The 22,270-nt window shown below is 39.3% G+C and overlaps 1 protein-coding gene and 1 long non-coding RNA gene across 2 annotated transcripts in view; one reads left to right on the top strand and one right to left on the bottom strand.

The window, feature by feature from the left end:
* Window positions 1-14,418: 14,418 nt before the first annotated feature.
* six2a (SIX homeobox 2a) lies at window positions 14,419-18,165 on the bottom strand. Its single transcript, XM_040037127.1, has 2 exons — window positions 17,146-18,165; window positions 14,419-15,753 (listed from the first exon to the last, which is right to left on the bottom strand). The coding sequence occupies exons 1-2, from the start codon at window positions 17,703-17,705 to the stop codon at window positions 15,441-15,443; spliced, it is 873 nt and encodes a 290-aa protein (XP_039893061.1). The 5' UTR covers window positions 17,706-18,165; the 3' UTR covers window positions 14,419-15,440.
* Window positions 18,166-18,347: 182 nt separating this feature from the next.
* LOC120736805 overlaps window positions 18,348-22,270 on the top strand; it is a 38,047-nt gene continuing 34,124 nt past the window's right edge. Inside the window, exon 1 of the long non-coding RNA XR_005696610.1 lies at window positions 18,348-19,169. This is a non-coding gene — a long non-coding RNA (uncharacterized LOC120736805). The remainder of the gene's footprint in view (window positions 19,170-22,270) is intronic.

Here is a 22,270-nt window from a genome sequence, read left to right as displayed (position 1 = left end):
CCTATACATGTAAGCATTAACAAATGTGTTATGATAGATAAGAAGTAATTAAAAAATAAAAAAAAAACCCTCAGCTAATTCAGTTGTATTGATATTAGGTTATAGGTGAATGAGATCGATGGTTTTATAATTTTGCGTGGTTAAAAGCAGGCAGGTCTGACGAGACATTTTGATATGGTGTAGTTTTGATAAAATGCGTCTGTGCACGTAAATTGTGCTGATTTCACTAATGCCGGCGCCATGCACCTGCTGCTTGTTGCAAACTGACCGACCCCCCAAACCTCATTACACACACACACACACACACACACACACACACACACACACACACACACACACACACACACACACACACACACACACAGAGTTTCCTTCATGCAAGTCATTTATTACACGCACACACTTTTTAATTGAGAGCAACATTAAAAGGAAAAAAGTTTTTGAGCATTAAATTGTAAATTGGAGGTCACACAAGGTAGAAGCAATGATAAAAGGTCCCCCCACCCCTTTCTTTCTTTTCTTTTCTTTTTTTAAATTTGAAGGCTACTGAGGGGCAGATGGGCTCATACTCTCTCTTTCACAGTCAGGTTGGGAGGAGTGAGTGTGCATGTGAGGCGAGAGGGTGTCAAGAAATACTCCAGTCTAATGCTTATTAGTGTAGGCTTCTATAGCACAAGCCTCATCTTTTTAAAACAAGCATAACATGAAAGCAACCCAAATCTAGCTTACTCAAGCGAATATGAGCCCCCCCCCCACCCCATCCCACTCCTCTCGCGCGTGTACATACGCCCGGCACGTATGGAGCTGTTTGTATGTGCGTGTTGGGGTGGGGGCGCTGGGTGCAGGCTGTGATCTCTCGGCTTGTGCACACCGAGTGGACAGAGGGCTGAGCAGCTTAAATGGAGCCCCAGCACCTGTGTTTTCTACCGCCGTTCTCAGGCCTTCTTAGCATGGCACGGTACTACACGGCACTGATGCATGCAATGGGAAATGCGCCGTGAACGTACAGACATTATACACATCATGTGCCACAAATTAAAGAGGGGGTGAGTTGGTTTATTTTGTCTTTCAGCACACCGAAGGGTTAAATTGCCCCTCATTCGTGCTCGGTTAAAATCATAATAATGATAATACTGGATTTTTAGTTTTGTTTTTTTTTCGCAAGAAACTTGTGAAACACACTCCTCCCGTATGTACTCTCGGTCTTGGTACATTTCGGTGACACATCCCTCTTTACTCCCCCCACCCCTTTCCTTCCATGAATTGGTGATTGTTCCCTGGTCTGATGCTGAAGGCTATTGTCTGTCAGCTGGAGCTCCTGCCCACTGGTCGGCCGCTGAAAGCACTGAATGAACCTGGACACAGACACCCGGTTCCGCTGTGCTTAGACACCTCATAGGCCGACACTCCCAACCTTTTCTTTAACCACTAAGGTTTTGGGATGGCAATGCATGAAAAAAATATCTGTCCCTTTTAACCGTAAACGAGGTTCTATTTCGGCCTAATGCCACACAAGGGACTTTACATCATAGGCTAAACTAAACGGTTTGTCTTTTTGACGCACATCTCTCAAAAGCTAATCAAAACAAAAACAATTCTGGCATGTGTTTTTGTTTAGTGCTCCAAAACCAGCAATGACGAGAAAGCAATTTAGTCAAAGCGACACTGTATATCTAAAAGCTGATATCTAAGTTAAAGATGCTGGGTCTACTCTGATGAGCTCAAAGTGTTTGGGGTATTTCTGACGAAATAAAGCTAAAAGAATAAAATGGTAACGCTGACCCGACTATGCAGTGTCCTATATAACCTATATCTGCTTTTGAAACAGAGACATCAGCTCACAAGAGTCTGCGCAAAGAGGCTATAGTTATACAAATATATATTGAGCAATAAACGATTAGCATATGTGACTAATATGTGAAACACGATAAAAGCATCAGCTTTAGTAAAGCTTGCCCGGTGACACGCCTCCTTTTTGTGCCCATGTACCGAACAAAAGGTCGGGGATTGACTGATGCCTGGGTGTCCTTATCAATTTAACCTCCATTTACAAAGCTTTGGAAAGGTTTAACCTGGATGCCAACGACCCCCTCTCAAACAGCCGACCAGAGGAAAAGTCCATACTGTGAGTGGAAAGCGGTGGCCAGGAAGAGCTGAGCGGAGGGCCAAACGTGTTCCTTGACTGCCATCTAGAGGAATCGTGTGAAATTAAAAAAATAATAACCCCAAGCTTTGGTTACCTTTTTGTCAAGCACCTCCAAAGAAGAAGAAAAAAGGCACCAAAATTCAAGGTTCTCTTGAATTTAAACAAAGTTTATCACAACTGCTGCAGTGCTTTATGTCTTAATTGTTGATGTAAATGTTGTGTTGGAATTTTTGTAACAAGATGTCTCTTGTTACAACAATTTTATTATCAGTATACATCAGAAAGGCAAACTGCCCCATCAGTGCACCTTCCTTGCGCTCTAGTTGATGTCACGGTAGGCATGAACATCCCTGCAGGCCAGTGAAGTCTTTAAAGTTTAATAGCGTGAAAGTCAAACAATGTTGGAACACTGCATTTAATGCTCAAGGATTCGGATGCCAGGGACTGTAATGGAATCACCAATCCCTAGTTAATTTTTCAAAACTGATACCCAGAATTTTACAGAGACTGGCAAGGAGCCAAATGACTGACCAGTCTTTGAGAAATAGGGGAACTGGTAGTGATGGTCACAGAGAGGGGAGAATAATGGTGTCCGCTGGAGCGAGGCCTTTTAGAGTTTAACTCCCCTATTGTGGAGAGCAGGAGGTGGGGAGGGGGGACAGAAAGTATGCAACAGAGAAGGGTTCACTGTAAATGGACAGTGAAATGCTTACGGCAACCAGGCCTGAATCTGCCATTAAATCCTTGCAAGAGGAGAAGCGCATCCCACCATGTTGCATGCCATAAGCGATCACTTTCCCATTTTGGACTCACTCATATATCCTAAAGCGATTTCGGCTGGATTTCAAGTTGACGTGGGTGTATAAGCAACCTTTATCTGGGGTCACTAGAGTTGATTTATAGTTCAACCAGTTAGATGGCGATACATCCAACATTTATAGACATATTAGCAAATAGAGCCTGGAGTAAAAATTGCACTTTGGATTAGTCGACTTTAAATTTACCTTTTAAGAGCATGTACTTTGTCTATATCAGAGAGTCCATAGAATATTGAATAAAAAAATGTAACATACATAAATTTAGGCAAACAAACAAAACTACATTCTGTATTCAAATAATATAACTACATACTGCATGACTGCATGTATACTTATCATTTTACACTTTCCACCTTCTGTAACACACATTAGGATTCCAGCTGAAAGGTTTTACTTGGTACAGATGCTCTTGGGGGGGGGAGCTTAAGCATCTGCAAACAAAAACAAAAACAAAAAAGGAGAAAAGAAATTTCATTTAAATTCCTGTTTCAAATTTATCCTTCACAGTTTATCATCTAAGAGAGCATTTAGTTAAGATGTTCGTGTAACATGAACCTTGCTTGTTAATAACTGGCTCATGTGGTAGAGGCCCTCAGCTGAAGCTGGCTGTTTTGTTCGACCACTTTTTCTATTTTTAATAAGTTCCTGTACATGACTCGGTTGTGGAGCACCTTTAAAGCGCCCTTTTTAAAAATGGCCTCTGTCCTGAGGTGGCCTCCAAAAGACATGCATTATTGATGCATACACCGGCCTTGTCCTCTGCACTCCCTTCACTCAGTCCAGTTCATCAAGCAACAGCAGCTGCATAGCTCCCATAAGAGACAGAGAGGAGAAAGAAAACATGGCCAAGTGTTCAGAGCTCAGAGACCTAATGTATGTCTGTGGATTTGGATGAAGCAGGAGCAGTTACAGTTCGAAACAGCAAAAACCCTTCACAAGTTCACATTTTTAAGGAAGTTCAGTGATTTTGGTTCAGCTAAAGAATGAACCAAAATCATTCATTCAAAAAACTATTTAAACTGACTGGGTATTGATCTGTCAACAGATATAGCAATATGCTCTCTTCTTTACTCCATCATCAAATATTTACCTTTAGTTTCCGTATCTTCTCTCTGTCTGCTTTTATGCACACACACACACACACGCGCGCGCGCGCGCGTGCATGCACATGCACACACACATTTGCAAACAGCATCAGAACTGAACGTGAACAGTTGGAGAAAATCGAGTGAGGCCAAAGGGAGAGGCTGAGAGCCATGTAAATGGTCAATTGGCTTAACCCAGTAGTGTCTGTTCTTGGTGTGACAGTGTCAGTGGGTGATGCGCAAATGTGCACTCTTCTGATTTCCCTGATGTAATCCTCTCTAGCATATTGGTTACCCCCCAGGGAGGAGAGATGAGTGAGATGTTTGATAGTGTTTGCTCTGGGATTAAGATAGCACTTCCTCACATTCATTCATTCATTCATTCATTCAAATGTGAATGAGTGAGAAATATATATATATATATATATATATATATATATATATATATATATATATATATATATATATATATATATATATATACATATGCACACACCATCTTCTATGAGTGCATCAGCGTCTTGTAACTTTATATACTTGCTAGCTGTCTCATTATGTTATACTGCCATCTAGTGATTCATCTACCAGAAAAAACATTCTTGTTAAGTGGAGTGAAAACTCTAAATTGCTTCCATTTGCATTACTGGGAACATTCATGAAGTTGCCCGGAGGGATTCTTTGCCTGGGAATAGCTTTATAAGGCAGCTGCATGATCTTTTCTACTTCAGCATGCAACACTGGCGCATGTCTTGTAGCAGTCAGATTTCCATTCAGCTGACTATCACACCCCTGACAAAAACGAACAAACAGGAAAAATACTTCCGAAAACATTTAAAGTGTTATATGTTTATTTTGTCACATAAACTGTTCTTTCCTTTGGTTGTGTGTAAGGAAGTGGAAGTGTATTTTTTTTTTTTTTATCTTAAGATCAAATTGCCATGAAACCAGATTTTATTATGGGCGTTAATGTATTGGCAGGATGGGTTCAATCAATATATTTTGCAAATAGTAATATTAGAGTCAGTTTGTGATCTCATAAAGCCAAAGTTTATGGCCGTTGCTGCAATTGTTAATTGGCATCTATGTACCATGTAATCACATGGTAATATCTACAGTAGGATGTCCTGTTTCCCTTTCCTGGTTTGACTTTAAATGGACCTGTGGGAATAAGATAGGAATGAGATGCTCCAGATTAGCTGTTGTATGGATATGAGTCATTATGCAGAAAATGAATTGCTACGAGATGCCAACTTTAACCACAAGGTGTCATCATGAGCTCGCTCCTTTTATTCATGAGATGACAATTGTAGATAAACCATGGGATGGAAACAAAAGGTATTAAATGATCCAGCATACTTTCACTAAAAATGTATCACATGTAAAGCTTTCCACCATCGAACTTTATGCATTTACTTTAAAGCACATGCAGCATTTCTTGCGGTCTATTCAAGCTGCTAATGGCATTCATGGCTTCCAGATCCATTCCAGTAGTTACACGTGTGTGTGTGTCAAGTCAAGTGTGCAATAAATTACAAATGATGTATACAGAAGCTTTAAGGTCACTGACACATACCCCCCATCTACGTCTACCTCTTATTGTGTAGTGAAATTATACCCGTGGCATGTTTTCTGCATTTCGCACTACAAAATTGCTTTGGCTGAAACCCAGGGACGTTTGATGTGCAGCGGAGGAGCTAATCAAGCAGCAAGTTAACGGCAACAAAGCAAAAACGACTTCAAGCAGCTGCCACTGCTGTGGGTGAGGGAAAAAAATCACAACAAGATGAGTCCACAGCTCGGGGACCAGTCTAGTGTAAGTTATTAGGAAGAACTGGGCAGATGGGGAAGAGAGTGGAGAGATGAGAAACAAGGGGAAGGCTAGATAGAGAATCAGAAAGCTGTAGTTCTATGTCTTCCTCCGTTTTTTGTACACACATGTGGGTTTGAAAACCATTGTTCTACCAGTCAAAATGTGCCTGTCATTGTGAAGCATCACCCCTTACTATTACGTTGCCCATGTCTCAAAATAACTCTAAGTTATCACAAAACAGTGTATCTCTGTGCAGCAGTAAGACACCATGCCCATGAGCTCAATCTGTTTAACTTAACCTAAAAGTAAACGTCATACTTGGGCTCTAGTTACATATTTATCTGCATAGCATGCTTGAAAATATATTTTTAAAAAGTTCAATATAGCCACAAATAAACAGGCTTAGTAAAAAAAAAAAAAAAAAACATATTATTGAAATGTGTAGTTAACTACAGGTCGTAAAACTACTGTTGGTCATTCATGCTGTCTTACTCATGTTTGTCTTAATGTTTGCTCATGCAACTTTTGGTTTCCTGTGTGTTTGACAGTTATGCAAAATAGGGCAAACGATACTTACTTTTCCTAGTCTGTGCAAACACAGATGGGTGGATGAATGATTTCACCTGTCGACCTTGATGAAGACGTGTCATTGTTTTCACAGTTTTCACCTAACTGTTAGTTATTATTATATCAAGCTAGGTACTTTGTTAGGAGTACCCAGTACTCCTCATTTTGCTGTTATGCTTTTACCTGCTTATTGCGCTTCAGCCCATCTGCTGGAGTATCCAGGTTGCGCACTGGTTTTATGGTCTATTATGTTGATCAGTATGCGGTTACACATACTGATCGCTAGGTGGCAGCAGCGGTCATGATTTCCAGGCCTTTTGCTCCAGTCGTTTCCCCTAAATTTTGAAGAGAGCCAAATAGTTACCCTTCATCACTTCTGTTCTGAGGTTTTGTTACTCTTCCGACAAATCTTCACAGTACTGAGTGGAGTGAATCCGTGGCAATGAGTGTTTTAGTGAAACTTTGAGAAGCTCTCCTTCTCTGGTGCATGCAAAGCATATTAGAAGCAACAAGCTGTCTTTTGTTTTTTCTTGTTTCTCTCTTCTTTGTAACCATGCTTAAGTTTGTGGTTACATTTACAGAAATGATATGAAGTAAGAGCACGGAAAGTAGCCAAAGTGTAATCGTTAAACTAATATTAAAACTATAACCTGCAAATTACATGCTATAATGTACTGTGCACCATTACTCATATGCAAACTGTTTTTAGCAGTTTCTGAAAAGTTCCTTCATATTTCTGCACAGTGCCAACATCAAAGCATGTTCATGCATACTGTAAGGTGAGTCAACAGTCTGGCAGGTTGAACCCGTTACTGTGTTTCATTGGAAACAGACAAACCTGCACTGTACACACTTAGACATACAGGTCTAGTGTGCACAATCAACACTAATACTGACTGATCGAAATTAGAAGGAAGTTCCTGCTCCTGACTTGGAACAGACTCTGAGCAGGATGTGAATAAGTTGCACAACCTTTAATCCCTTAAAGCAACAAATAGTTTTTTGAACAAAGCATAACATTGTTCCCATGTCAAGACCCATCTTCACTTCTTTCACTCACTCATTTTTGTGTTAGTTGTCATCCTTTTCTGTGCGATATTCAGGAAAACATGATTCAAATTACAGCAAATTGGGCAATGTACAAAATTCAGTTAAAATACACCAACAAAAAGAAAACTAACAATAATTTTTACTTTTAAAAATTGGAGAGAGTGCCAGACTATCTTGTCAGCCAGATTATCTTATGATATGTGCAACCCACATTCATGCTGGTAAAGTTCAAAGCTACTGAAGTCAGATCATTTATTTAAGTTGATACAAAGTTCTATAAGTATGGCAGTTGTCTTACGGTTAGCTGTCAGATGAGACTGAATACATTAGAATAATATGCAGAATTTGTCCTATACTGATGTCTTGGCCATTCATAACAGTTACATAAAGTAAACAAAGCAATGCATAAGAAAATCTTCAACTTTGTACCATTAAAATTTAGTGATCATGTGCATCATAATGATAAGAACGGCTATCTAAAATCAGAGTGTACGAATGGACTCGGCAGCATAGCCTGCATCTACCCACAGAAGTTCTCATCTCACAAATGTAAATGTATTTTAAATTTAAATGAATAATGAATAAAAGTACCATTTAATTATTACTGGACTAAAAAAGAAACACACAGGTTTGATCATAATACAAGCTGGTTACTACTAACAAAACAGAAAAGCTGGGCTGTGATTAATGAACTTGTTTTACTATAATTTATCTGTGTCACCATGCACTGCTAGCTGATATAACATCAAGTAAAAAGGCTAGATAGGCTGAACGTAAAACACAGCACACTATGAAAATCTTGTGCATGATTTAACCTGCCCTTTGGCGTTCAGAGTGAACACCCAGTGAAAGCATAAAGAATGGTGCTGTTAATCTTTTAGCTGGACAGATTTAATGGAATGGTGTCAAGTGACAATAGCTGGAAAAACTATCGGAGTGAACCTAATGCGATCAGAATAGCCTGTGTCTGTCCTCTATCTTGGAATTTACAGTAGGGGCAAAAAGCCCAGGTGAGCCTTCTTTAACCCTGTAGTGTGCACACTCATATACATTAGTACTACAACCGTTTCCTCTGTCTCAGTGAAACAAAGAGACTGAAACCTCCTAAAATAAGTTCTTTTAGTTTTCAAACCAACTCTTTAAATCATGTCCTCTGTGCATAACTGGTTTATGACATATTACTTAATGCATTAGTGGTGACTCGTGTGTAATTGCACAATAATCAACAACATAATCAACAACATGGTGAAATATTGCCCTTATGCTTTCTTAGAAATCTACATAAAACAGGAATCCTGTAGTGCTTTAAAACCCATTGTACTGTATATCTTTTGGAAGTGCTGAAAAGGGGATTTAAGGTATAGTGTTCCTGTTTTCACTTTGTACCGTTTAATTGTGTGTTACTGAAGTGAAAAAGTGTAGTGGTTTACTCTAACTGAACTTTATTTCCTGATATGCCTCTCCTTGTCTCAGGTCTCAGGATGGAAGTCAGGACTCGGTCTGCCAGGTGACCTTTTACTTGAGCAAAAGGCACCCGCAGTGTGCTTATGTGTGTGTGAGAGCGTGTGTTTTGTAACAGTACGCGTCCAGCACACAGGGAGTGCATTAATGCTCGTACTCCCCTCGCCATGTCTCTCTCTTTCTCGTTTTTGACCGTAACTAAACACCGCGCACCCCGCCGTCCCCCTCCTCCTCCTCACTCGCCAGACCCCCTACAGTTTTATCCTGTTTTATGGGACACACCTGATACACCAAAAATGCATAATGGCCGAGGAGAAGGTGAAATCAATGGGTTCATCAATAATGTTAACACTGCGATTGAGCTCAAAGTGCTGTAAACTAAAAGAGACAAATAGCTAAACAAAACATAAAGATGCATTCTAAAACAATATCAAATGGTCTCACTCTATCAATGTTGATGGTTTTTTTTTACTAGTATTTATTCAGTATTCAGCATTTATTCCAAAGTCCAAATATGCTTTTCAGTATTTTAGAAGTTATAGTTTCACAACACAAAATAATTTATTCAGCCAAACTAATTATAATCCCAAATATGTATTGCATTTTTTTTCTCGCAAATGCTCCTACATATTAATCATTACCAACATCAGAAATAGTTAGAATCTTTGCATTTTGATTTTGTTGCAACTAGCCATGTTTATTTTGGGTAAGGAATGAAGAAGGAGGACGTTTTTATACAAACCACCACCACACTGACGATGAACTTTAATCTCTGTGTCCGACCTGGGCAAGTATTCTAAAAACAAATTTATGCCAGTAAGTATCTCAGATTCTATCAATATCAATGTTATAGTTAAAAGAAGGCCAAAACTTCCCTCATTCATAAAACATTGGAGATTTATTTTAAATATAATACCAGTTACGCAATTTAAAAATATTTTCATAAAATAACAAAGATTTCTTTGAGAATGATTTATGTTGACATCCATATCATTTTTAAATGCATACAAATAATATTCAGGCCATGCATTATATTTATACTTAAAAACACAAAATCGTTTGGTAAAACTTATCAAAGGTGAAGGATAATGTTTCTATTTTTCTTTTTTTTTTCCAGCTTCTCCTCTTCCTGACAGTGACACATGTTTGCATTCATTTTTTAATGGTGGTTTTCAAATTATGAAAGAGGAATTTCATTCTGAAATATGTTCTTCCCATTCCACGTGACTCTTTTGTGTGCACTGATGAACAGTCTGATGTCAACTATAACAAGAAGAGAGGGAAGAGTATGTCCTCTTCGCTAACTATTAACTGAGTCTGACAGTTTAGATCCAGTAAAGTTACTTTCGGCTCTTGTCCTATTCAGAAAGAGCCACCTCAGCAGGTAGTGCAGTATATTTTATTTGACAGATTTTTACTTAGGATGTCCTTCCTGATGTAACCACCGAGGGATTTGTGTCTCCTCAGGATCAATAAAGGGATCATTTACTTGTTAGATGTGAACCATATGGTGTACACTATGTATCCACTAAAAATATATATACTAAACTCAATCAAAAAGACTAGACCCTGAAAAGAATTCAGACCTGTATGCAAAATGTAATAATAACTTTTAATGATTATGACTTCATTCAAAACATATGGATGCTTAAATAAAGATTTAACTTTTTTTTTCTTGTTTCTGTGCATATGAGAAGAAAGATGTAATTGTGTATGCAATTGATATTTTTTTCTGCTGTCTGATTTAGACCCCACATTACAGTGGCAGTGTATCAGTAATGTAAAACCCAGCTGTCTAACACACTTGTTAGGACAGCTACCAACCGTTGCAGTCAACAAGTGGGGTGAATTATTAACTGGTTACATTAATGCGATCCTTTGTTTCAATATATTAGTTCTGTATTTTGTCTTCCTCATAGCCACACAAAACCTTTCAAATTGCCAACAAAATCAAAGAGTCATCATTTGCTGCACATTTTGTCCGTAATTTTTTTGAGGGTCATTTTAAAAGTGCTCATGACTCAGAGGACCTGAGTCTAAGCCTATCTGCTCTGCTGAAGTTTCCTTGAGCAACAACAGTGAATCCCTTCCAGCTCTGAGGCCGCTGCCATAAAAGTTTGACCTCTGACCTCCCTGAAGGGGGTCTAAGTCAAAAGACAATTTCCCCACTGGGGCCAATAACGTGTCACATTATAACCACCGTTTCTGTAGCTGACATTTCTATTAAGTGTGTTAACATCACTTAACAAAAGGTTCCGGATTAAATGTGTATTGAAAGAAACCTTTTATATTCAGATTTGGTGAAGTATGTGGATTAAATAGGTTTGATTAACTCATCCACAGAGAAGAGACAGAAATGCGGAACAAAAATCTAAATCTTAAAGCTTCTGTTTTTATAGTAACAAAATACATTTTCGCAGTATTTAATTATAACTCATACAATAATAATTCAGCGGTTTTATCTTCTCAATAGTTTGCTAAAACGCGAGCAGAACATCTTTAGCGCGTGTTTATCTGAAGGATATTTCATTACAAAATCTCAGTCGATGATGAATTTTGAAAGAAATCATCACTCAAAGTCCTAAATGACGACAGCGTTTCTTCTCAGATTGCTGAAAATGTAATAGAAATGTATCCTCCTAATCTGTGCTATAAAATAATAAATAAACATAAAAATCTACACGTGGAGATGATAGATTTTTTAATGAAACTCTTAGGTACTTTAAAGAGTGTGACAGCATCAATAACAATCAGTGCTTATAGATTAATAGGGTAACGCGTTGTTTTTTGCGCCGTTACTTGTTTTTGTGATATTATGAGTAAAGGACGGCTCGAATACAGAGCTGATAAATCAATTTTTAAAAAGAGAAAATAACTTTTTCAATTTTAGTTTAACAGCTGAGAAATTTTCAAATCAGAATGTTTCATTCGAAAATTGAAAAAAAAAAAAAAAATCAGTGCTGTTTTATATCGCACAGTTAGTGAAAGTTGTGGAAAAGAGTCCAAAAATATATAAACATATAAACAATGATTATAATAAATAAATAATCGCTACTAAGTATTTAATGTTTAATACAAAGTCTGATGTTTTTAACACTGAAGAGTCCGTATTTTGGCTTTTCTGTTTTTTGCTTCTTGTTTTAATCGAGAAAACCAAACAGAATGAATAAAAATCACCACCCTACCATTCACTAAATCGGGCAAAACACGTGTGTAAAATGCCTTTTGCGCTAATGACAGTGCGGAGATGCAATAATAACAGCTAAAACTGATCTCAGGTCAGAACAGCTCTGCTTAGTACATGCATTTTGCTGTGAAATTGCATGGATGTGATCTTTACGAGGCCAGGACTCAGCATTCTCTCCTGATTGTTTCAGGATTTTGGTCTTGGGGCAAAGTGGCATTCGCTTCTATTTTACGGCGTTGTTTACATGGTGAATTGACAGGCGATTAAATACCCTACAGATGAAGAAACCAGGACAAGATACATCTGTCGAACAGTTTTTCCTCCCTCATCTGTTGCTTTGGTGGGTCTTTACCCCCATAAGCCAGCCTAGCAGAATCACGTCAGTGCGCCTCGTTTGGCGTTTTCTTCAATGCTGGCAGATTTTTCATCTTCTGTTAAAAAAAAAAAAACCCATCCAAACCAAAAAAAAAAAAAAGTTTAATAGCCTCCACTTTCCGGGCACACATGGCGCACTCATAATACCAGTTCAAGTTCACATTTCAAGCCTTATGGGAAACAAGAGAGTGAAACAACGAGGAGACGAAAATCACAGCTCTTTGTAGGGTTGTAGGGTTGGTTTGGTGAAAGGCCAAACATTCAGTGTTATGTCTCCTCAAAAGCCGCTGTTTTGGGCTTGTTGTGAATAGACCCATGTGTACTTAAATCCTTGTTAATTACAACCTGTGGGCTTTGTGTTGAATATGTAATTGACCTTCAGGCGCAGGAAGCTGTTCCCAGGAAGCTGTGACCGATATTTCACATCTACAGACAGTTCGCGCACTCTCTGAGAGCACTTCTCATATTTGCACTCCCATTAGAGCCACCTGGGTCTACAGGATAACTTATTAACGAATAAAAGAGTGTTTCGCCCTTGTTTCAAATATAAAAAAAAATGTTTGCAACCCATTAACATGTGAACGAAAACACCCACTTAACTATGAACTATATGCTGGCATCGTGTTTTGTTTTTAAAATGCGAGTAATATTGTAAAATAATATTATAGTATATCAGGCATAATGTGTAACATTTATCAATATAAACACGCAATATGTAAGAAAATTATGAAACTATAAGCTACTGTTATATTCTGATATGAAGATACAGAAGACACCAGAAAATACACCGAGCACGCGCCGGCCTGTCGAAACCTGAAATAGGGGAGGTACTAAAGCCTTATGATGGAAATATGAAAGGCAGAAAAGATGTTTTTTTAGGTTTATTCTGCACGAACTGATCAGGCAGCAGAGGGGAGGAGGGGGCGGGAGGGAGGCTGGAGGTGTTGCGCGACTGGAGCTGTTCAAACAAAGTGTCTTCTTTCAGCGGTCGTTTCCAGTTCTGTTTTTTTCCTACTCCAAACACTACGGTACTTTTGTTCTCCCGGACTGAGCGCGGAAAGATAAGGTGTCATCACTCGAACGTCAGGGTTCCCAGTTGGAGAAGCACGTCTAAATTTCGCCCAGCTTTGCCTGCCATGGCCACATGCCACATGCTTCGAGTGATGTTTTTACAAAACATTGGACTGCGTGCGGAGCTTTTCTTAAAAAGAAACAAAAAATCGGCAATAATCACTTGGATGAACTTTGACCTCATGTCCTTAAAATTGAAAAACCTATCTATCTATCTATCTATCTATCTATCTATCTATCTATCTATCTATCTATCTATCTATCTATCTCTCTGTTTTTTAAAACTGCAACCGTGGGAAGCAACAGATGCCGCTTTGCATTTTCCCCCTTTAAGGTTCCCTCGCAGCGTTTATGATTAGAAGAGAGATAATCCCGGGATATCGACCCGACAGTCTGCCCACACATAGAACACAATATCCCCTTTCTTGCAGGAGATATATGTGTCAGAGGCTAACAGCTTTTGATTTTCAGTAATGCTATCTGATCATGTATTTTCCTAACGTTGAGAAGTGGTGGCTCAGAGCACATTTAAAAAGCCAGAGGAAATAAGGCTGAATACATGGTTTGTGCGTTGTTCTGCATTTAAAATTACATAAATGAGCGGAAGGGAAAAATATCTAAGTATCCTCAACTGAAACTACAAATTATCATAAATCCTAAATACTATCGTTCAAGCAATATTTCTGTAACACTGTAAATATCGACGTTTACCTGCAGATTCTCTAAAAAATATTTCTTAAAGTTTTATATATTTTGTCCTCCAGCTTATATGGTTTTATAATATTATAAGGAGGTGACTCGTAAGAGACAAAAAAAAATGCCAAGAAAATGTCAAGAATCATTCAGAATCAAAGAAATTCTCGACTTTATTCCACGTGTTTCTTTTTTTTTTTATTGTAAAGGGTATATGAAACTATAGGTGAATCGTTTTATGTTTCATCATTTATCGCAGAGTTTACATGCAGTCTCTCCCCAAATTAAAATGCAAATAATTATAACAATAATATCAAGGGGTTAGAATATTTTATCTTATCACGGCCCCTATGAGACACGTTTAACTGGCATACTCCATCAGCCCACCCTCCCCCAAACAAACAAACAAACAAACAAACAAACAAACAAACAAACAAACAAACAAACAAACAAACAAACAAACAAACAAACAAACAAACAAAAATAACCGTTTATGGCTCTCTTTAAAAACCCCATGTAAACAGAAAGGCGATGGGTACCCTTAACTTTGTGCCCATAGAGTCTGGTGATAAAGGTTAATCTAAACCCCTAAAATAACAACTGTAGGCTAATAGTAACAAGAATTAAGACACTTTATTGTTATTGTTTTCAACAATATAACATATTACGTTTTTACATTCCGGTAAAGTTTTCTTTCTTCCTTCCTTCTTTTCTTCTGTTCTTTCTTTTTTATCAATTTTTTATCCCCAGCCCTGCAGCAAAACAAGCCATCTCAAAAAAACTACTACTTTTACTTACTTTTTCCAAATTATATTTTCCTCAAGCGAATTAACGGGGAAAAAAAGTTCGGTAGGGTCCTGTTTAAGTATATTTGGAAAGTTCTTAAGTGCTCTGCTCTGAACTCTTGATTCTAGAAAATCCCCGAAACAAGGGCTCGTTCAGTTTGGGGATAAGAGGAGGTGTTGCGCTCACTGGCAGGTTTTCCTCTCTCCACTTGTTGAAAAAGATTTTAAAGGTTGAATATGAGACTAAATGATTTGTTACGGTGGCTGTTTTCGCAGTGTTCCAGTCTGTCTGCCTTGCACCGTGCCGCAAGTGCTTGAAGCTTAACTCACACCACCTCGTAAATTATTTTCCCCAAAAAATGGCGCTCTCCGTCTCCCTTCAGTGACGGCTTTTAAGAGCCGAGGTCCACTAGATTAGAAGACATAGGGTTCAGTATGGTGTCATGATGCAATGAGTGGTGATGGTGCATCGAGTCTGGGCCGCTGGGTACCGGGATTGCGCTGGGTCCCGGCGGGGGCGCAAGGCCATGCAGGGACGGTAAACCGGGGTTTGCGCCGAGGAGCTGAGCCGGACTCGGAGACGTATGATCCGGAGTCCCAGAAGGTGTTTTATCGTCGTCCGAGCTCCCCAAAATAGTTTTATTTCCATTAATAGAAGAAGTCAATGGGTTGTGACTGTTGCCGTTGGAGTTCTCGTTGTTTTCTCTGCGAACAGAAACCAAAGTCACACATCAGTTTGGTACAAATGCGGAATTACAACACATCTGCGAAAAAGTGCATAATAACCAGGACGATTTACGTTAACTGAAATTTTCGTATCTCGTAGTAAAATCTACAGGAACAAAGACACCAGCTAATTGTAGCTTAACATGTTTAAGATTGCATTAAAAATATGAACATGAACACACACTTGAATTAAAGTGGCACACACAATTCTGTTGTGTTTACTAGAATATTTATTGGGTTTTGACACTTTTACAACAGCCATAATAATCTCATTAATGTATCAGTTCTTAGTCTGGTTATTTATTAATGTTCACACGAGAATACGTTGAGGCACGTGTGCCCAGATGCAATCACTTAGCCAGCAAAAATAATTAGAGGCTCAATCCACTACAGAAGCGCTATGTTAAATATCAGTAGTAGAGAGTGACTGGAAGATAATAAATCCATCTGACTACTGAACTTGCATGAAACTTTTAGAGCAAGTTAATTTAACCATAGTGACCTGTGGAGAAGCTCAACCTGAGCAAGTCCTCGGCCACTCGAGGAGAGCTTGTCCACAGCTCTAAATAAATGACAGGCCTAATCATTCTGAAACGCGTGCGTACTGCGTATGGCATAGTTCATAGGTTTGCTGTGAGGCTTTTCTCAGTGGGAAGACATGATTTACATGGAGCTTTCAGCCCAAATTAGTGGCCAGGGGGTGAAAGAAGACACCGACCCAGTGAACACCTGACAAAAACACATCTCCCGCACCTCTCTACATGCCTGGCTGTATAATTTCCAAACTCTGAAATGTGCAAACGACTCATAATGAAATGTCAGCCTGGCTGATATGAAGGCCAGACAACAAGCCACATCAATTACACCGCAAAACATCTTTCATACGTGTTCTGATATGTTTCCTTGCATATACCATGTGTTCGTCTGTGATTCACAGTAGTCTGCATATATTTCTTCTCTGATCTTAACGTGAAAGTCAAGTTTCATGTTATAATCAGTGTGGTTACTAAAACATAAAAGTGGGGTAAAAGCAACTTTTATAACCTTGTAATTTACCTGACAACACGTCTTTCATTTCGTGCGTTTCAACTTTTAATAGGGGCTTATACAGTTATCACAGAAATACACACAGTGCAACTTTAGTTTGTGGCGATTGAATAAGATCTGAGAATATGTCCATGCTATCTAAGTTAAATAAATTTCCAGATGTAGGTCAGAAATTTATTTTTGCATACAGAGTCAGCAGTGGCAGTCCATGACTCAGCAACAGTTTGGAACTACCTCCTATGTTGACAATGATAAAATAATAATAATAATAAAATAATCTAATCTGAGATTAGCGTCTGTTTTAAGAAGTAAATATACTCCTACCTTTCCTTTGCCTCAGCCGCTCGATCTCTCTGCCGTCGGTTTTTGAACCAGTTGCTGACTTGCGTGGTCGTGAGTCCCGTGGCCTCGGCCAGCTCTCTTTTCTCCCGTGGGGATGGATAAGGGTTGTGGGTGTACCACTCTCGGAGGATACTCCTGCTCTTCTCTTTGAAGCAATAGCTCGTCTCCTCTCCGTCCCAGATAGAGCGGGGCAGGGGGAACTTTCTCCGGACGCGGTACTTCCCTACGGCGCCGAGCGGACGGCCTCTCAGCTTCTCTGCCTCGATGTAGTGCGCTTTGAGCCACAGCTGTTGCAGCTTCGGGTGGTTGTGCGGCGAAAACTGGTGGCTCTCCAGGATTTTGTAGAGCTCTCGGAAGTTCCCCCGATGAAAAGCAACTACGGCTTTCGCTTTGAGAACACTCTCATTTTTGTGGAGGTGCTCGCACGCCGGGAGGGACCACAGAAAGCGCCCAAGACGCTCGATGTTCCCCCCTTGCTGGAGGACTTCGCAGACACAAGCCACTTGTTCTTGCGTAAAACCAAACGTCGGAAGCATGGACATGGCGACAAGTAAACCAATACAGATTATATTGTACCTTACTTCCACGTCTCTCCTCTCAGTGTCTCATTAAATCAAAACGCATTAAGTCCATAAGCGTCAAAAAGTCCCCAAAAGAGTTACCTAAAACGTAAAAGTGCCCAAGGTTAGGCAAAGTCCAACTGCGTATTATGGAATAAGCTCAAGTCCGTTCAGCCATGCGAAACCCCAGGCGACTATTCTCCATAAAGTTGCTAAGAAAGAAAGTTGCTACTCCTTCCACCGTCCTCCACCTTTTCTATGCCGTTTCAACATAAACTACTCCCGGAGACCGGGCTCGCTGGCTCGTTTTAATAATATTATTCTAAGCTGGCAAGACAAGCGATTATATGAACTCTGATTGGTCGGTTATCTGACCCACGGATGGTGAGGATAAGACAATAGCCATAGTCAAATTATTTGCCATGGTTACGCTGTCACTCAAAGTAACCCGATATGCTTTGAGGTGGCTCCCTGGCAAAATCAACCTGATTGTTCCCTTCACGACCAGCCCGCCTACCAATAGAAGAATTGCTCAGATTTTTCCTTCTAAAACACTTTTTTCTTCCCCTTCACGTTGACAGACACCTCAGGCAGCCAAAGAGCGTAAAGCTGTGAGGAGCGTGGATGAGAAGAGCGGCGTTGATCCCACAGCCCGGGGAAGGATGGCGCCAGAGTGCACGGAGCCTGCTGCAGTTTGTCTTCATGTCCCTGGCAGCTCTCACAAATCAATCAAGATCTCCTTAATGCTTGGAACTTTAAAGTTAGTGTCTTCATTATTCCAAAGACGTGAAATAACTGTCAACAAGTGACAGATTGTTAGACGGGTTTGAAAAAAAAAAATGCTGCCACTTCTTTATAAAGTATATTTTTCTTCTAGTAAACGAAAAAATATAAATATGACCAAAAGTGAGTCAGACTATTTCTGCTCCCGAGGATTGAAACGAGACTTAAACTCTAAGGTGCTGATGTGGGAGTGCAGTGAACCATCACCCGATTTGTTAATTATAATATTCACAAACCGGTATTCTATAGAGAGGTATTTAAAATAACAAAAAGACGTTAGAATAAAGTTTAAAAAGTTATTTGTTAAACAAGTAGACTTTGTCTAGTCATACTCTCAAATACGTCGTATCAGTTTTAGACCTAAATAAACATGACATTTCTATATTAATAGCAACTAAAGAAATCTTTTAATTGTTTTGCGAAGTATGTGTTGAGCTGAACTGGATTATGCATGTGATGACAAAGATTATGAATATCTAAATGAGTGGCGAGGAAGCAGCTGCAGGAGCGCACAGATTGGCAAACAATCTCAAGGTGTGCAGCCGCTTCATGGGGAAATAAGGTGGTCGTGTGCGCAGTGGAGTGTGCGGGACAAAGAGCGGAGAAGAAGGAAAGTCTGGCAGGCGACATCGAAGAAGAAAAACGGCTTCAATCAGCACACCGGTGAGACAAATATTTTCGTCCGTATTTCAGTCATCTGACTCACGAGGTTTAGCGCATCAGCGAGTAAATTATCTCAAGGACTGACATATGAGGTCTGAAGACAAGACCTAAGTAATCATTTTAATATGACGATTACATTTTTTTTTAGAGTATGGCTGTAAGGAGGGGAGCTTATGTGAAAGTGAAAGGTGTTTAAGGGTAAAAGGAGAGGAGGCTTTATAGTTAACTGAGGAGAAGTGAGTGATGTGAGGTACTTGTTGAAATGATAGGACGACCTAAAAGAAACCGGGAGCAGCCAAACCTGTGCGCAAAAACTCAGGTTTGTAGTTGGACTCAGGTACACGAGGGCATGCGTGCGTGTTACTGACTGCTGAACCAAAGATTGACCACTTGGTAGATTTCTATCGCCTCACCATGGGACCGCTTCATTAGAGATACGATTGTCAGGTACACCCACACTCGGTGTCACATCACATCACTTCACACACACACACACACACACACACACACACACACACACACACACACACACACACACACACACACACACACACACACCATCATCATCCTCATGTCCTCATCATATATTATCAGTGCAGAACTAAAAAGCTCGGAGAGATTCCAGAAAGAAATGAGGTGCTGACGGCTGTAAAATAATGGTATGAAGTGTACAGAATTATTATTATTATTATTATTATTATTATTATTATTATTATTATTATTATTATTATTATTATATGTTGTTGTTGTTGTTGTTGTTGTTAATATGATTTAATAGGAGCAGTTTCGTCATAGGCCTACTTGAATTTTAGAATTTTGGAAAGGTTGCAAATAAATTACAGCAGCTACCTCAAATTGCAGGCATGTAAAATTAAAATGGTTTTGTCGGTCGAAATCATTTAAGTAAGTTACCCAATCCACAGTCCACCATCCATCCAATCCATTGTCAATATTTCTCGCTAAGGCAGTGAGGCATCGCAGTCGCTGCTGTTTTTCTGTTTTTTTCGTCTTTTTTAAAAAATTAAATTAATAAATTATTATATTAATTGTGTAATTGTGAAATTGGTTCATCACCACAGACGAAGGCTCCTGTAAGAGAAACCTCATTCCTGTTTCCGCCCTGTGTCCTCCCTCAGTTTAATAAATTGACTTTGGTTTCGCCTGAAGCCCAGTTCTCAGAGTATTACGGCATTAGGCTGACTGACGGTAATCGTCAGGGGACCGGCACCGACCTGGCTCGCCTGGATAGTGAGAAAATTAAAAGGGAAATTTAAACTAATAATAATAATAATAATAATAATAATAATAATAATAATAATAATAATAATAATAATAATAATAGTTTACATATGTTATATTTAAATTATAATTATATTTATATATATTTTTTAACTTCACCCTGCGCTTGCACTTTTAATTCAGACTATTAATACAAATCATTGTGGGGCCTGTAAACAAAATTTGACTGATATGAAATTTTAAACCGATTTCAGATAAAGCTTATCATCTCAACTCATCTAACGCAAACACCCAAATGCCCCGTAATCGAGTTTGATGATCGAGGTTCTCCCAGTGGCGAATGTGCTGCTGCGATTACACCGGCAGCAATCCAAAGAAGTTACTCTGTACACTCAAATATTTGTGATGAGGCTAAATAATTTGTTCGTTTGTCCTTACAGACTGATGATGCTCCCTACTGAACTCTTTTTATTTTCTCTTTCTCTCGCTTTTTTTTTTTTTTTTTTTGGCTCAAATGTCTTGATCTCAGCTTAAACTTCAGCACTGAAGATTTAACGAGAATAAGGTCTGAGGCTACATGTGAGCACCTGTTCAGTTCAGTTCATCATAAGTCACGATCATACCTTCTTACAGGTATTCAGTCTAATTTCCCATCTCTGTCAAAATACGTTTACATGGTATCAGATCTTTGACATAAAATTCTTTCAGATAATCTAACTGTCCCACTTGTGTTTCTGACATGCTCCTGCTCACACTGATATTTGTTATTTTTGAAAATGCCTGTTACATCTCATTCACTGTGTATTTGATAGGTTAACGATTAGAAATGTCCATAGCCAAATCAGAGTAGAGTTAAACAAGCACTGACAATATGACTGCATATACAAAGAATCTTCATCGCAGTGGGATTGGCCAGGTCAGATCTGTGTCTATATATTGGCAGTGACAGGGGTCCGATGTCTGGCTCTTGACAGTGTTTGTAAACCACTTGTTTCCAGGGATCAGTTTGATCAGAAGGATCTGTTTCTGAAATGGTAATTATTACAGCTGCTGATGAATAGAGATCATATTTCTCCTAATAGCCAACCCCCTATTTTCACAGCCTCCCACTGCTCACCTCAGCCACTCTCCACCACGACCTCCTCTAATTGAGCTGATTATTGCAAGATGTATGCATGTGTGTGTGTGTTGTATAGACTGTGTTAACGTATACAGGAATAGGATGTGGCTTGGATTGGGTAAGACTGCTGCTGAATACACTGACCTGAGACAAGCACAACACAAGCTTGATAAGTATCAGTTTTTTGGGAAAGACATCCAAATGTTAGATAGAGGGAAAGAAATTATTAAAGCCAGAACCTCTGTGTCTATACTGGTTAAGAGGACGTGAATGAGGGCCTATCCAATAATTGGTTGTTTACATCTATCTTGTTACCCTAGAGGCTAGGGCTATCCTATAGCACAAGGAGGAGATTTCACTAAACCACACATGCAAGCAACAAGGAGGGGGTCGTCATTGAGGGGCGGGGCAGAGAGGGGTGGGTGAATTTGCTTGTGTGGGGTTCCTGTGTTCATCTCATGAAAGGCTCTGACCGGTTGGCAGGTTAATCAGATTGGACGGTTTACATTTCAGGCCCTCTCTACACTATACGGGCCTGGCAATTTAAATGGCAGTTATAAGGTGAGTCAAGCATCACCTTCAGTTGATATTCATCACAGAGTGCACACACACATAGCAGCATAAACAAAATCAGATAGGAAAGATTTTCTCAAGCAACTTCTTTTTTACTTGAAGCCCAAGATATAGTAGGCCTCTATGAATTTAGTATGACAGCAGTATAAATAATTATAAATGTTAACTA

This window comes from Simochromis diagramma, unplaced genomic scaffold (genome assembly GCF_900408965.1).
Source record: "Simochromis diagramma unplaced genomic scaffold, fSimDia1.1 OVJJ01000330.1, whole genome shotgun sequence".
Lineage (NCBI taxonomy): Eukaryota > Metazoa > Chordata > Actinopteri > Cichliformes > Cichlidae > Simochromis > Simochromis diagramma.
This window is presented reverse-complemented; position numbering and strand designations above follow the sequence as displayed.